The 16,693-nt window shown below is 38.2% G+C and overlaps 2 protein-coding genes across 5 annotated transcripts in view; one reads left to right on the top strand and one right to left on the bottom strand.

Annotated features, from left to right (window-relative positions):
* The first annotated feature begins 129 nt into the window (after positions 1 to 129).
* On the top strand, positions 130 to 12,911 carry LOC124877520 (peptidyl-prolyl cis-trans isomerase-like 3). 3 transcript variants are annotated; one of them, XM_047380770.1, is made up of 9 exons: positions 130 to 234; positions 460 to 534; positions 4,662 to 4,832; positions 5,138 to 5,316; positions 11,050 to 11,143; positions 11,254 to 11,323; positions 11,415 to 11,451; positions 11,566 to 11,629; positions 12,705 to 12,911. In XM_047380770.1, exons 1-9 carry the CDS (start codon positions 202 to 204, stop codon positions 12,861 to 12,863), a joined length of 882 nt encoding a protein of 293 aa, XP_047236726.1. In that variant the 5' UTR covers positions 130 to 201; the 3' UTR covers positions 12,864 to 12,911. The 3 variants fall into 3 exon arrangements, with proteins under 3 accessions (XP_047236726.1, XP_047236728.1, XP_047236727.1); XM_047380771.1 differs by lacking the exon at positions 130 to 234 and adding an exon at positions 4,472 to 4,574 and having other exon boundaries at positions 516 to 534; XM_047380772.1 differs by lacking the exons at positions 4,662 to 4,832; positions 5,138 to 5,316; positions 11,050 to 11,143; ... (2 more) ...; positions 11,566 to 11,629; positions 12,705 to 12,911 and adding exons at positions 1,468 to 1,561; positions 1,656 to 1,723; positions 1,821 to 1,939; positions 2,085 to 2,625.
* A 1,377-nt stretch (positions 12,912 to 14,288) lies between these two features.
* col27a1b (collagen, type XXVII, alpha 1b) overlaps positions 14,289 to 16,693 on the bottom strand; it is a 121,184-nt gene continuing 118,779 nt past the window's right edge. For both annotated transcript variants that reach the window (XM_047381032.1, XM_047381033.1), the window contains one exon: positions 14,289 to 15,573. In XM_047381032.1, coding sequence (XP_047236988.1) covers positions 15,427 to 15,573 — 147 coding nt within the window. In that variant the 3' untranslated portion in view covers positions 14,289 to 15,426. The remainder of the gene's footprint in view (positions 15,574 to 16,693) is intronic.

The following is a 16,693-nucleotide window of genomic DNA, read 5'->3' as shown; positions in this document are numbered from 1 at the left end:
CTGTAGGTAGCCCTATTAGATATAAAGAGATTTTAAGTTTTTGCACGGGTTTTCAGACCTCATTTATTAATTTGAGACATTTATGTGAAACAACACTGAGGCTATATTTTCTCTATTGCCCTATTCCAGAATTAGCCGGCAGAACCCTATTCGCGGAACCATTGAGCGGGGTACTCTCTTCCAGCCGGACGGGTTTGATGAATGCACCACATTACAGAGGCAACATTTAAAATGGTAATTTATCTGAAACATATTTTAAAGGTTTGGGCTGCATTTCAAATAGTTAAGCATGCTCCTAATCTAGTAGCGGCTGCTGTATTTTAAAGACATGGATGACGTAATAGCTACGTTAACACCACGGATGTAACTGCGTTATTTGACAATGAGCTAATAAGCGAACCGTGAGCCTCATTGATTCCGGTGTTTATGTTTTTGTTTGTTTTCGTGTTCATGTTTCAGGCAGTTACCCTCCACACAGACCTGGGAGACATTAAGATCGAGTTGTTCTGTGAGCGCGCTCCCAAATCCTGTGAGGTGAGTTTTCAAGATGATTTTAACCTCATCAGAATCTCATCAACAACCGTAAAAAGACTTTATTCAGTATGTGAAGTCTGAGCTCAGAAACGTGAAACGTGCTAGAACAATACGTGTTAGAATGTAACAACATTGAGCTCTGCGATCATTTGTTTTTATGCCATTATATCTTTGTTATGTTGTATATACTACTAGTGTACTGTCCCTTGTTCACTTTGCTGCTGGTACACCTGAATTTCCCCCATGAAGGGACACAAAATTATATTTCTCTACTAGGGACAAACCTGGGCAACTTCATTACCAACTGTAGTAAAGATTTGTTAAAAATCTTTAAAAAAAATTCAGCTATTCAAAGTTTTGTTAAGTTTGTGTTGTTTGGAAAATCATTCTTTGCTGCTTACATTTTTTTGAGGACAAAAATTAAATAATGGTTTTACAATGTATCAGATTTTACTTGGATTTGGATTTAAATGACATGCTTTATCTTTCACTTACCACACCACAAATTTAACATTTTATCCATCAGTATTTTAGTTTTTCACTTAATGATGATTGAACAGAGTTAAAAAAAAGCTATTTTTCAACCTTTTTGGACACTTGACAATATTGCATTTAAACTGGTCCTAGTTAAAATGCTTTAAAAAAGTACAAAGATGGCTTTTTACACACAAAGTTCAACATAAAACATTACTGCTTTTTTTTAATACTTGTTTTTTATTAAATTCAGAAATTTGGGATAAAAATTACTTCAAGATTTTGCTGATAAACGTGGTTGAAACATGAACAGCAAGGTTACAGCAAGAAAAGTTGTTTTTAAGGGAGAGCACAGCCAGTTTTGGATCGCAAATTCAAGAGCAAAACACGCAGCAGAACACTCAGTCCCAGTGAACTTGATGTCCTACTGAAATCCCTGAGATTTCATTCACTTTACAGAACTTCCTGGCTTTGTGTGCAAGCGGGTTCTACAATGGTTGCGTCTTTCATCGAAACATAAAAGGCTTTATGGTTCAAACTGGAGACCCGACAGGTATGGAGTTTATTACCATGCCCCCACCCCCCCTACTTTTTGTGTTTGATTAGATTTCTGGATTGATAGATTGATTAAATACAAAATCATGCAGGTTCAGGTAAAGGCGGAACGAGTATATGGGGTCGCAAATTTGAAGATGAGTTCAGTGAGCACTTAAAGGTGAGTAAAGTGTTGGTTGAGATCAGCCTAAACGTAGTTCGGTAAGTTTTCAGCAACAAGGGTTCAGCGGGATCACTTGATTTCTCTTTCTTTTCAGCACAACGTCAGAGGAGTGGTGTCGATGGCAAATAATGGCCCCAACACCAATGGTTCCCAGTTTTTCTTCACGTATGCTAAACAACCTCATCTGGACATGAAGTACACGGTGTTTGGAAAGTATGAAAATTATACTTAACAGTAAACAGCTGTAATGGTTCTGAGATTACCTATTGATTTATTCTAATTCACAGGAGCCACCTTTAATATATCCTCCTAAATTCATTTCCCTTTCTTTGTTTTTCTCTCTCTTGTTGACATGTAGGATTATTGATGGCTTGGAATCGCTGGACGAGCTGGAAAAGCTGCCAGTGAATGAGAAGACATTCCGCCCGCTCACTGAGACCCGGATAAAGGACGTGACTATTCATGCTAACCCATTTGCCGGATAGACAACTTTCTTCTCAGATATTCAGACCCTGTTTTTTTGTTGCTTCAGTGAGGCAGAAGATACAGTGCCTTGCCAACGTTAAAATGGACTGGTTGTCAAGGAGAGACGAGTAACTGTAGGAAATACGCTGAGGTTAATTTGTTTTTGTTAATCTCAAGACCTGGGGGTTGAAAAAGATTTAACAACTTAAAGAAAGAAATTACAGCTTGTGCTTCAGCTGCTTTCTTTAGCTCCAGGCTTCAAACCCAGCCAGATGTTGCAAGAACATTTATTAAAAACTTTTTTTTCCTACAATTAAACCAACCCTGGAAACGTAGTCTGGCTCTGCTACTGCTTCATTCCCAGTTATTGGTAATCTTAAACTTATTGTTAATCAAATTGCCAATATTTTGTGCTAAATAAAATTTTCAGTATATTTGTGTGTTATCTAATTGTGTGTTCTGTTGCTAAAAAAAAAAAAAAAACTTCCTAAAAGCTCTGGTGGGATGTTGGACAGAATTACAAGTGCATCTCAATGAATTTGGATACCATCGAACAGTTAATTTATATCTGTAATTCTAAAAGTCAAACTCATGGATTTGTTACATATTTCATGAATTTATTTCTGATAAGGTTTATTGTTATTGCTTACAAGCTAATGAAAACACAAAGTTGATATTCTGTGTTACACAAAAAACATTAAAAACTTTCAATCCCGAAGTGTTGACCTACAGAAAAGCAAATCCATGTGCTGCCCAGTATATGCTCAGTACTCCATTGGGGCTTTTTTTGCATGAATTATTGCAACAGCGCAAGTTAGCATGGAGGCTATCAGCCTTTAGCTCTGCAGAGGTCTGGAGGAAGCCCAGGTTGCTTTAGTAGGTATTTTTACATTTCAAAGAATATTTAAATTCAGTTGTTTCAGGAGTTTGAAATAATTTGAAACCAGACCCTTTTCTGCTAAGCCCAGGTCAGATGCTTTTGATGTCTCTGGTTGAGGAGAGGCTTAGCACAAGGAATGTGTCAGTTCTATATGTGGTGGTTCTTCTGCACTGGCTCCAGCCACAGTCCACTCCATGTGAACCTGTAACAAATTCTTAAATTAGATTTGTGGTTATCCCTGTGCTTCATCGCCTTTTCTACAGCCACTTTCACTCAATTTTCTATGGATACAGCACTCTGACTAGCCAGCTCCTTTATCAATTACCTTTTGTGGTTTATATCTAACTGGCAGTCTACCCCATCTTTGTTTAGTTCATATCAAACATTTCTGTATTAAAAATGTTTTGGCATTACATAAAACAGTTAATTCTCCAGAAATGAAACTTTTACTTCATGAAAAGTTCTCAGAATTTCCCAGTTACTTTCCAGAAGTTACCAGGCACTTTTGAGAACATAGATACTTTTATGGAACTATAATGGAACTTACTATTTTCTGATATTTTTGTTAATTTCCTGAAACATACTGGTTAATTTTCAAAAAAAGTAACCAGGAAGTTTCAGAAATGTAAATTCTGTATATGTATGTTTTATTTTTATATGGACCTACCTGTGTCTTTAAAGAAGTGAATAATTGAAGTGAACAATAAAATTGAAATGAATAATAAAATTTTTATAAATAATCTAAGATCCTGGAAAATTCTGGGAGACAACTCTAGAATAAGACACGTTATATAATACAGTAATTTCTTGAGAGTACCTGGTAAGTTCCAGGAAAGTAACTGTTAAGCCCTATGATAGTTTCATGTTTTCTTTTCCTTATCTGGTTTTTATATTTTGTCATAAAGGGAAATTTGGGTTTATGTTAGCTTTAAGAGGGCAGTAGCCAAAATTTTTACTACGTGGTTCTATTTTTAAAAATATAAAAATGAAAACAAAAAGCTAGTTAACAAAATAAAATTGCTTTGTGTTGTAGGCTACCTAAACGTTTTCATTTTAAAAAGCTCCAATTCAGTGAAAATTTGACCCTAATTTGTGTTTCTTTTTTATTTTATGTTTTTTTATTTCTTTTGAATAAATCCATACGCATTTACGGAGCCAAATTTGTATCATTTTTGAATTTTGATTGGGGGTCGCAAATGGCCCGCTGGTCAGACTTTGCACACCTCTGCTGTATGCCTTATTCTTCGAAATTAACAAAAATAAACACTGAAATTAGATCATTGTGTGTAATAACTCTATTTTTACTTTTTGAATCGAATTAGTGAAAAGAATGAACTTTTCGATGATATTCTAATTTATCAGGAGGCACCTGTGTTTGCGGCTTCCCTTTTGAACTACAGATTTGTGGCTGGCTCGTCAAGTTGCGTCATCAGTAGTGGACAACCATCCTGGATTTAGAAACAAGCAAACCTTGCATAAATGGCTTCAGAGGACGCGTTAAAAGTCAGTGCACATGTATGTTAGCTTACGTACTTATGTACAGAATATATGTGATAATTTCGGTTTCTATGTTTGCTGTGTTTTTTGCAGGTGTCATCCCTGAGGGGAAAAGTGGCCTTAATAACGGGAGCCAGCTCGGGGATCGGAGCAGGTACGAGCGTCCTGTTCGCTAAACTCGGAGCTCTGCTGGCTCTGAACGGCCGAGACGAGCAAAACCTCCAGAAAATAGCCAAGCAGTGCACCGAATGTGGGGCTGTTGAGGTACACTCTTTTGCTAAGGGGCAGTGATAAGATATGTGTACAAATCTGCACTAAACTTTAACCTCTGAAGGTGTATTTAAAGATTTTTCCCCAATAGTAAGTGATTAATTATTTAGCATAATTATTGCTTATCAGAATCTATTATTTTCCATAAATGAGAACTTATTCAACTTTTTGAAATTATCTCTCTGTTTAACCTGTTCACATTTACTACGCAGTGTTAAAAATATGCATTTTACTGCAAGTACAGTTATAAAAATGTAAAAGCTTCGAAGACACAACGAAGTTTCAGTTTTCTCCTGCAGCCTCTGCTTGTTCCTGGAGACCTGACAGATGAAGACACAGTGAGGAAGACTGTGGAGCAAACCATTGCCCACTTTGGCCGGCTGGATGTCCTGGTTAACAGCGCAGGCATCCTGGCAATGGGCAGCATCGAGACCACTGACATGGCTCAGTATGACAAGGTCATGAATGTTAACGTCAGGTAGGATTCATAACACAGGAGGGAGACCTTGTTCAAATGCATGTAGATGCAGAATTTGGTTTGGCATTATCTTGCAGAAATTAGCCCAATGTTGTTTAGAAAAAGTCTCTGTCTTGATTAAAAAATACTTAGGTCACTCATGCAATAAGATGCCCCACCCCATGTTAGATGTTGCATGGTTTTGGTGCATGTTCCTAATTTAACAGTAGGCTGATGAAAAACCTCTGTTGAAGACGTTACAACAAGAATTGAACTGTGGAAGCTAATCAGTGTGAAATTTACTATTTCTTTTTAACCAAATAGAGACTGGCAAATCCCAGTTTTATAGTCGTACGCTTTGCCAATTCCATCAGGAAAGAATATCATTGATTTAAAGTGATTTTCAGTCAACAACTAATTTTTTGGATTTATAGTATTTCTGAAACTCCATCCCAGACCATAATATTGCCACCAATGTTAAAAACTACTTTACCTCGAGCTCTTTTTACTCCTAAGCTTTCACTAGTCTGGAACAGGGCAGGTTCTGGAACTGAAGAAGATTTCAATTCTTCGTCAGAATTATTCATCGCTATCCTACCAAGTAGACTTTGGTGCAATCCACATTCCAATTTCGAATTCTGATTTGGAAAGTCAGCAGTTCCAGCTATACAACAAAACCCAATATAGCTGCTGCAAGTATAAAATGTTGTAACGGTTGCTGTAATCTATTTATTTGTACTTCTGAGAGTTTTTAATCTCATCCAATCAGTGGTGCAATGTAAAGTTTCTTATAGAATCAGAATCAGAAAAGCTTTATTGCCAAGTACGTTTTTGGACATACAAGGAATTTGTTTTGGCGTAGTCGGTGCAATACAGTACAAATTAAACAGTATAAACACATCTACAATATAATATAAATATATGTGCACAGTTTTAAGTGAGTGAGAGTAAATATAGAGCAGTATAAGATGTAAGAGCAATACAACAGTGCAGGTGATCATTGTGCAAGTATGGCAGTGCAAGTAAAGCAGGAGTCCATGCTGAGCGTTAATGTAACGCATAGAGTTACAGGTTACAGGTGTCCTGTCAGCAAAAAAAAAAGGGGGGGGGGGGTGTGGGGGAAAGGGAGAGTGTCAGGGTGGTTTTCAGGCTTTGTTAACCAGGCTGGTGGCAGATGGGAAAAAACTGTTCTTGTGGCGTGAGGTTTTGGTCCGGATGGACCGCAGCCTCCTGCCAGAGGGGAGAGTCTCAAAGAGTCTGTGACCGGGGTGGGAGGGATCAGCCAGAATCTTCCCTGCCCGCTTCAGGGTCCTGGAGGTGTACAGTTCCTGGAGCGACAGTAGACTGCAGCCAATCACCTTCTCAGCAGACCGCATGACACGCTGCAGCCTGCCCTTATCCTTGGCTGTAGCAGTGGCGTACCAGATGGTGATGAAGGAGTTGAGGATGGACTCAATGATGGCTGTGTAGAAGTGCACCATCATAGTCTTTGGCAGGTTGAATTTCTTCAGCTGCCGCAGGAAGAACATCCTCTGCTGGGCTTTCTTGATGAGGGAGCTGATGTTTGGCTCCCACTTGAGATCCTGGGAGCTGATGGTTCCCAGGAAGCGGAAAGATTCCACAGTGTCAATTGTGGAGTCGCAGAGGGTGATGGGGGCAGGTGGGGCTGGGTTCTGCCTGAAGTCCACAACCATCTCCACTGTCTTTAGAGCGTTGAGCTCAAGGTTGTTCTGGCTGCACCCGTCCAACAGATGGTCCACCTCCCATCTGTACGCGGACTCGTCACCATCAGAGATGAGTCCGATCAGGGTGGTGTCGTCCGCAAACTTCAGAAGCTTGACAGACTGGTGACTGGAGGTGCAGCTGTTGGTGTACAGGGAGAAGAGCAGAGGAGAGAGAACACAGCCTTGGGGGGAACCGGTGCTGATGGTCAGGGAGTCAGAGACGTGCTTCCCCAGCCTCACGCGCTGCTTCCTGTCAGACAGGAAGTCAGTGATCCACCTGCAGGTGGAGTCGGGCACACTCAGCTGGGAGAGCTTCTCCTGTAGCAGAACTGGGACGATGGTGTTGAAGGCAGAGCTGAAATCCACAAACAGGATCCTGGCGTAGGTTCCTGTGGAGTCCAGGTGTCGGAGGATGAAGTGAAGGGCTAAGTTGACTGCATCATCTACAGACCTGTTGGCTCTGTAGGCAAACTGCAGGGGGTCCAGGAGGGGGTCGGTGATGTCTTTTAGGTGTGACATGTTGCTGCCATGCTTGAAAGTACAGAACACCTAGAAAATGACTTGTTACAAGCTCAACATCAATCAATCCTCAGAAAGCTTTTCAGCAGAGGGAAAGCACGGAAATCCTTTTTTAATCTTTGCCATAAATCTCCAACTGAATTACTGGAATATATTAAGTTTTTGATCATATTTTAATTAACCTTGGTGCACCTGGAAATGCTTATGGAATCACAATAAGTTTGAATGAACCCCTAATGCTGTTTTTCATCATGTGCAGCCATTGAGTACAGTTATTAAAAATCCCTTTAGAAATTAATAGATTAAAGTGATTAAAATATTAAAGTTTCCCATCATTTGAAGAATTATGAACACAATTTAGGAAAAACAAGACTTTTTTTAATCATAACCCTGCATTTCTGTTTTCCATGTGATAAAAATTCATAACTTTCTCTTGAGTTGTTACTTCTGCAGCTGCAGCTCCAGGCAGAAGACTTTTATTGCCTTCTCAATTAATAGAAGAGCGACTCTCAGGAATAATCTCACATTGGTATCAGTTGTTTTTCCTTCCTGTGTTCTCCTTCATATCTTAGATGATGAGTCAAGGGGGAAATATGTTGTTTAGCATTTGCTTTTTTTATAGTGCATGTTTTACAGGCTTCCAAAGTACTGCTTAAAATTATTTTCAAGTAAGGATCTTTATTTTATGTCTTTGCATGTAACCTGATATGTTTGGTCTTATTTTTCCTCGGTATCCAAACTGTCATCATTCATTTCCACTTGCATTAACTTTACATATTTAATTGTTAAAATGAAGTGTTCTGTACTAGATGGGGGAACCTATAACTTATCCAGTTTCTGTTAGTGCCTCAGTTGTATCTTCAGAAATTGCAAGCAAGAAAGATGTTTGTGCTGAAGCTGTGCAAATTGAACCCACAAGTTCAATTGTTATTACAATTTAAATAAGATGAAAAGTAATTTTTTTTTAATAAAAACAAATTTCTTTCATCATTTATTAATAAGAGTGGGCATGGTCAAAGGTTATTCTAAAATGTATATGCCATCTTCTTCTCTCATTGGCCCCCGTGATAAAGATGTATGAAACACTCTAAAATAAATTAATCTTTCATTGCACTAGCATAATCTCTCACTGAGCAAAAAGCTTAATTTTAGTCTCATTATCTCAAAGTACACAGTTCCAACTAAAGTCCCTAAAGCTCTAAGCAAGCTTCCCACTTTTAGGTTTGTGAAAGAAGGACAAAAAACAGCTTTGTCGCTGCATCACTCCCAAAGAAGAGTGATGCAGCGACACTTGCTGCATCTGCATTTGGTATGAATATAGTTTTTAAGTTATGTAGACTTGATGAGACAATATGCTACTCTTTGATGAGTTCACTGACGCATAAGAGTTTTTTTTTTTTTCCTTCACATCTTCCTTGCTGTACATGGTGGTAAGATAAACATTTGCATTCATACAGCCAAGTGGATAGGGGCTACAAAAATAGGCTTTTATGTAATTTCCTAAATATAGCCCAGGTAAAAATAACGTCATGGGTTACAAATTAAAACGTTTTCAGACACGGATCAGCTGAAACATTTAAAGTATGAATAAAAAAAAATGGTCACATTTATTTTTTAGAAGCTGTTAAAGGTGATGACAAACTTTTATCTCTTAAAGGATATTTCCCCACCACTAAACAGCTTTTTTAATTGTATACATGTTTATGTATTCAAAGATGAAGAACTGCCATGTTTTTGGATTTGTGGTATTATAGCAATCAAAAACCCCTTACAGTTGCTGACCAGCTTTTTGGGTGTTTCCACTGGTATTTTCTCTGTTTATCTCTATTGGATTTAAGTCAGGACTCTGGCTGGCTCACTCCAAAACATTAATATTATCTCATTCTAGTGGCCATAAACATGTTCGTAAAATTAAAAGATTACTTTAAACCTAAATATGTTGGGCTATAACTGTATATTTACTGTTGGTATCAATGAAAGTGGAGGGCAATGTTGAAATTCCTTTTTTAAGACTAGATTTAAAATTGTACCTTTTGATAAAGCTCATAGTTGGAGTGGCTTAGGTTATAATGAGCTACCTCTGTAGTTACCTCTACTACATGCTTAGGCTGCTGAAGGACATACTGAAACATTTCCTCACAATACTGCTTTCTCCTACTACTCTCCAATTGTGCATTATCTGCAGGTTCGTATATCTGCTATTAACTATGTTCTCACATTTTTCCCGTTTCTGCCGAAACGTGCGGAACTATAACCTTATTTTGACTGACAAATCACAGTTGCACAAAATAAACACAAAACGCCTTCTCTTTATCTACGTGAAAATGTATTAAACCAATCAGCCTGATACAATCAGCTCTTCGATCCAATGATCTTCACCTACTCAAACATGCAAAGTTCTACACAAAAGGGTAAAATATCTAACTAAACGAAATAAAACAAAACAGCAGTGGGTGTGTATGAGATCAAATCAGCAGTTATGGCAGTTATGGCAAAATAAAAGGGGAATATGGTTGAAGTGAAATTTCTGGCCATCTTTTTCCAGAAACCTCTTTCATAAATTTTTCGTTGGTCAACGAAGGAGAATAAATGAAGAATCCACATGGGACCTCTTCTTCGCCAGAGAGAGATGCTTCAGATGTTGGTCCGGTATCCAACGTGAAAGCGCTTCTTTCAAACGTTCGCCTTCCTATATTGCCTCCTGTGACGTCAGACCTGGGACGGCCCCGTCCTGTCAGCCGCAGTGGCCGCTGGGTTTTGTAGGACAGACTATCCTGCGGTACAAAATGGCCGCTGACGTTGGAAAGGCATAGTGGTGTCCAGCAACGTGCAAATTGTCCGATATTCAGCAAACAAGTGGTCCAACACTAATTATATGTACTCAGTTTTCCATACCATAGATTTTACTACTAGGACTTATCTGTTTAGCTGTATGTCTCTCCTAGATGAAGCCACCAAAAGAGCTACTACTGCCATTACATTTTCCTTTAGCATAGAAAGTACTCTTTGACCATTGCTTCTTTTTTGTGTGTGTCTGTTTGACTACATATGTTGTAAATCTGTGCTATATAAATACACTAAATTGAACTTAGTTGAAGGAGTCCTTTGGAGTCGCGTTTGGAATTTTTTTCTGTCAATCTTATCACACTTTCCAGAACATCAGTGTGTGTTAAACTAAGGTGAACATTGAAACAAAACTTCAGTTCATAAAGACCTGGTTTTTTTTACCCACATACCATAACAATTCAACACAAACATCAAGTCTTGGCAGCAGCAAACATCCGCCTGACAAAAAAAAAAAAAATGTGTGAATGTTTGTGGGGAGGTGTGTTATTGCTGTTTTCACACTACTTAATCCATTCACAGATGTGGGATCATTTTCCCTTCAACAATTTTAATACCTATGCTGTTAAGGAGTCTGTAATTTCAGATCCTCTTATAGATGATAGTAACTTCATATTAGATTCTAAAGCAGATATTAAGGAAAGCTATGCTATGTTTCCCTGATCAGATCTGTCTACCACTTGACTCAACTCTGTGTACCCCACCTGATTAAGACCAAAGGCTCCATCGTCAATATTTCCAGTGTGAATGGACAGAGATCAGTGGGTATTATACTTCTGGATATTAACTGTTAACAGAAACACTATAAGCTATGTGTATCATATGTTTTTTTTTAAAGCTATGTAATAATTTGGATGTTTCCTACCTTTAGTTTCCTGGTGTTTTGGCTTACTGCATGTCCAAGTCCGCCATTGACCAGTTTACGCGTTGTATAGCTCTTGGTAAGATGATTAGTTTTTTAATGGAAAGCACTATGTAATATTCATAAGTGAGTACTGAACATCAAATATCTGCCTTTTTTTTAAACTGCAGAGCTGGCAGCGAAGCAAGTGAGAGTAAACTCTGTCTGGTATGTGGTTTTGAGCATATGCTATTTTTTTCTGAAATTATTACTTTCACTGAGATCTATTTCTTATATAAGATTTTAATTTAAACTTTAGTGTTTCTTGTCTTTCCTCTTTAGTCCTGGAGTGATCATCACAGAAGTCCACCGGAGAGCTGGGCTAGATGAGGAGCAGTATGCCCAGGCAATAAAACAACACTTGCTCATCTTTATATCATCAAAATTAAAGCCTATTTTATATATTGGGTACTCCAAACTGACACCAGCTTTTGATGTTCGTGTTGTGTCTGCGTTACCCGATATAGGCTTTTTAAAACAAAGTTCAAATGGCAATCAGAGTAGATTGTACTACATAACACACCACTGTTGGGTGCCACTGCATTGTTAAATAAATAAAAGCAGTGTCCAAACATTTAGTAACTAGCTGCAACACATTCTTTATTTATTACTCAACTCTTAAAGTCACAAGAACATGAAAAAGCAATGATTGACACTGGGCTGTTGTTTGATTAGAGGTTAATACTATTAACAGTACATTTATCTGTACCAGACAGATACTGACTCGCAGATACTCACAGCTATACAAAGAATACATCAGTCATAGACCTTTCTGCCATGGTCAAAAAACAAGTGAAAAAAATACATTCTCAAGCTTTTTACACCAAAGAAGTGCAAGGATTGCTCACTCTGATGCCTTGCAGAAGCTTGAAGATTTGAATGCTTGTTTTTAAAGAGCAGTGTGCAGAGTTTTGTTCTATGAATGGTTATTTTAGGTTTTAATGAGGTTAAAAGAAATTAAAGCATTTTGTATTTGTGTCATTTTGATGTTCCACCTAAAAGCTACCAATCTCTGTTTAGGTTGCTAGGTTTTTCAACTGCATCCCTTCATTTTTTTTCCTGCTAGGACTTAATGCCAATATAGGTTATGGGAAAATTGAAAACATGTTACCAGACCCAAAGGTTTTCTGTTAATGGTAATGTGGTGTGACGTTATAGAAAAGACATCCACAAATAAATTATTGATTTTTCTCATATTTTAAGCTATATTATACTAGTACAGTGAAACCCTGATGATACATAACAACTTGCTCCCTTGTTTATTTCTGCTCTTCATTTATTGTATAACAAATATTATTTGATTATTAAACCATTAATTGTTACAGTGCCATGTCTAAAATTGACCTCACAGTCACATGAAGCCACCTTATAGTCTTTATACATGCAAACCTCATCCTTGTTAATTTTTTTTTCATCTGCAGTTTCTTGCAAAGTGCAAACAGACCCACGCCCTCGGTCGGCCAGGTGAGGTGGAAGAGGTGGCGCACAGCATCGCCTTCCTGGCATCTGACGCTGCCAGCTTCATCACCGGGGTGAATCTACCAGTCGATGGGGGTCGTCATGCCATGTGCCCAAGATGAGACATGTTAACATGCAAAAGCCTGAGAATAAGAGTATTTTAAAACCAAGTATCTCTGTGTTTGGGTTAATTTTTTTTCTTTTGTTTTTTAATCACAGAGGGAAGACCCTCAAAGCAAGTATGGCTAAAATTTATTACGGTAAAGAAAACTAGCTGTAACAACCAATATTATAGTAACTTGCAGTAATGCAATCATTTTGACCATCTAAAATTTAAAAAAGTTAATGTAATATTGTCACATGTAATGGCTGCACGGTGGCGCAGTTGGTAGCACTGTTGCCTTGCAGCAAGAAGGTCCTGGGTTCGATTCCCGGCCGGGGTCTTTCTGCATGGAGTTTGCTGTGCATGTGTGGGTTCTCCAGCTTCCTCCCACAGTCCAAAGACATGCCTGTTAATTGGTAACTCTAAATTGCCCTTAGGTGTATGAATGAATTTGTGTGTTGCCCTGTGATGGACTGGCGACCTGTCCAGGGTATACCCTGCCTCTCGCCCATAGACTGCTGGAGATAGGCACCAGCTCCTCTGCGACCCACTATGGAATAAGCGGTAGAAAATGACTGACTGTTGCATGTAATAACATTTAGCCATTACTTTTTTACATTACGTGACTGACTTGAGTATTACGTTATGTGGTTGGCATTACAAAATTCCTTTGAGCAGCTCTCTCCAGTGTAAAAGTTTTCACTGCAGGAAGTGGAAACAACGTTAGATGTGTTCGTATTTTGAAAAATAGTTAAAGGAAACAGATTTAAGAAACTATTTAAAAGGAAACTTTTCTGCATCTCAAGACATGTCTGGTTTGTTCATGGTGTTGGAGAATGGGAGAGAGCAAGACTTCAGCAGATAACAGGAAGGCATATCGGAGTACAGGAAAGTGGCTCAGTTTTATTGTGGCATGGAACACTGTACGCTTACATGTGCAATCTCAGAGTTAAGGTATAGATATGCATTATCTGGGGAATGTAAGCAGAGGCTGCTTTTTTAGTAATATGCACTAATTGCTAATAAGGGATGGTAAAGACAGCCTGACCTGTGAAGTCTAAAATGATTTTAGCTGTGTTTTAAAACCTTACATAAAACATGTTTTACAGTAACTGCTCTCTGACACATGGCAGGATGTCACCTCACTTCTTAATATAAATAACTGATCAGAGCAGGAATACTAGAAATTTTCAATACTGGTGTTAACCTGTCAGAGTTCCTAAAGAGAAATCAGAATTGTCTAAAATTGGTCCAGACATTGGTCACAAAGTTCTGATCAGTGCTTCTCTACACACAGATTAGCAAATACTGTCACAGTTGTATTATGCTTTTTAGGGTAGAAATTGAAAGTTGCATAAGTTAGATAAATGCACTATAAGTACAGAGAAGCATTTTATCTTGTAATAAAATATATTTTAAATATAAAAGCTGCTTACAAACAGAGTTTCAGACGGTGTCATAAAGGCTTTATTCAGCATGAAAAAGATTGTCCACACACCAAACACTGAGATTTACATTGTATTCTGTCATGTTAAAAGTCCTCTGAGTTTACAGATTGGTGATACCAATCATATTTGTTGTATTTTAAATAACCTTTAAAGCGCTGGTGCCTGCTTCTGAGGTGGAGAGCTTATGAATATTTAAATATGTTTTAAATAGAAATCACTAATACTAAATAGTTACAGATGTGTTTACAGTTTGACAAGAACAACTTATAGAGTTCGAATCAACAGGTTAAAGGTTACAAATAACCTCTAACCTGTCAAGATGATATGTCAAGAAATTAGGCGTTTGTGTATGTTTTACATTCTTCCCTTTTAAAGCACAGAGATAGCTTGGATGAGAGTTGACAAGAGTGTATCTCCTGCCTGTCAACTGCCACAGCATCAGGTGTCACCTCTGTGTCGTCCCAAATTAGATCAGGTCACGGCTTCAGTTTGCTTTGTGATGAGAGGTGCAGAGCGAGGTAGCATTGTTGACATCTTTGCTTCATGTTTGCACTGAAAGTGCCAAACAACACTTGTTTGTGTGAAGATATCTGCACGAACACTCATCACTGAGCAGTTAATCGAGGCTCAAACAGAAATACCTGGAGTAACACTGCATACCTGAATGGGTGAGATGACTATATAGATCCATAAAAGCCGCAAAATATAACAATAGTACTTCAAAGTACAATATACAGTACATTTACACCTTTAAATAATACTTCATTTCAAAATGTATTATTTCCATATTTCTGTACACATTTTTGCAGAACTGTATCAGACCATGAATAAAAATATACAACAAGCTTGAAGAGATGACAAGTTTAGGATCTTCATTTAACCTTCCCAAAAGAGACAGCCAGCTCAAGTTTCACACAACCAATTCTTTTCAGTTGCTTGAGAAAAGCCAGAAGTCTTATTTCAATAAGTTGTCTTTCTGTGGCGCCTCTGCTGTTGTTTTTGGTTTTTTTTGCAGTCCAAGCATTTTGTTAAAAAGAGAGTGGAGGGGTTTGTTGTTTTGGAAACAACAAAATCATTGATGTTCCTCTTCCATCTTTAATGCAGTCGGTACTTTGAGAGTATTCTGAGTCGGCTCTACAAGAAGCACACAGGTCCGACCTCGAGGTGAAATCGTGCACTGGGCTCTGTGGTTTGCAAATTGTGCATATCTACGATGGGAAGCAAAGTTGGGTCCTGGCTCTGGAAGATGAAGTGGGTCTGATGCCAGCGTCCATCTTTGATCTGAAGGACATATTAAGGACATATGAAGTATATTATAACACATGAGGCAGAAGAAAAAATTATAGCAAAAATACACTTCTACCTTTTCTAGTGGAATACTGAATGTGCAGGCAGATTTCTGACAACTATTGCAGACATTAAGACAAGTGGAATGGATATAAATAAATAAAAAAAACATTAATCACCACCAATTGGTTTACCAATTGATCTCAAAAGAAACTATTTCCAGTGGAACTGGTTCCCAGTTTTGTATACAGACAAGTTCAAATAAGCATATCATGAGTGGCATATCCTTTCTGGTGAGCTTCAACTGAGCACAGCTCTCCCTCGCTTCATTAACAGGTATTTGAAGTGATGCTTTGTAGACAGACGTTTTTAGGACTCACTAGCTTTTTTTATCCACAAAAGAATTGTGACTACCTACTGAGGGATAGAGTTTTTTGACTGCTGGGTACATGCTTACAACACATGCACACAGTGCGGTTTAGGTCATTATCCACATACACTCGTTGGCCACTTCATTAGGTACTCATTCAATTGCCCTACACAAATAAGAAAATCAACCAACCACAGAGCAGCAATTTAATTAATTTAAGCATCAACACCTTGTAAAGATATCTTACTTGAGTTCAAACCAAGGTTCAGAATGGGGAAAATGAAAGACTCAGTTGCTGGGGCCAGAAAGGCTGTTCTGAGTATTTCAGAAACTGCTAATCTACTGATTTTAAAAAGAGAATCCATTGAGCAGCAATTGTTTGGACAAATATTACTCATTGAGCTCAAAGGAGATTGGGCAAACTGGTTCAATTTGACAGAAAGTCTACAAGCAGCTAAAATACCTCTTGTTACAACCAATGTATACAGAGGGCCACCTTTGAACATAACATGTCAAATCTTTAAGCAGATAGGCTACAGCAGCAGAAGACCCCACCAGGATCCCCTCCAGTCAACTAAAAACAAAAACAGTTAGACCGTAACGTATTAGAAAAATGTATTCAGATTTGATGAGTGTCTGTTTCAGTAGGTAGGATCAGAAAATACTGTTTCAGACTTCTAGAGTAAATTACATGTAAGCATGGATCCATCCAGGGTATGGCCAGTGGTTCAGACTAGTGGTTTC

The sequence above is a fragment of the Girardinichthys multiradiatus genome, chromosome 12 (assembly GCF_021462225.1).
Source record: "Girardinichthys multiradiatus isolate DD_20200921_A chromosome 12, DD_fGirMul_XY1, whole genome shotgun sequence".
NCBI classification, from domain to species: Eukaryota; Metazoa; Chordata; class Actinopteri; order Cyprinodontiformes; family Goodeidae; genus Girardinichthys; species Girardinichthys multiradiatus.
This window is presented reverse-complemented; position numbering and strand designations above follow the sequence as displayed.

What these genes read in the sequence shown, in the direction of transcription:
- LOC124877520 (XM_047380770.1), top strand. Translation starts at nt 202, where the DNA reads ATGCACCACATTACAGAGGCAACATTTAAAATG. An exon ending in GTGAGAGTAAACTCTGTCTG is followed by an intron (nt 11,452 to 11,565) that starts GTATGTGGTTTT and finishes TTTCCTCTTTAG; the next exon opens with TCCTGGAGTGATCATCACAG. An exon ending in ATGAGGAGCAGTATGCCCAG is followed by an intron (nt 11,630 to 12,704) that starts GCAATAAAACAA and finishes TTTCATCTGCAG; the next exon opens with TTTCTTGCAAAGTGCAAACA.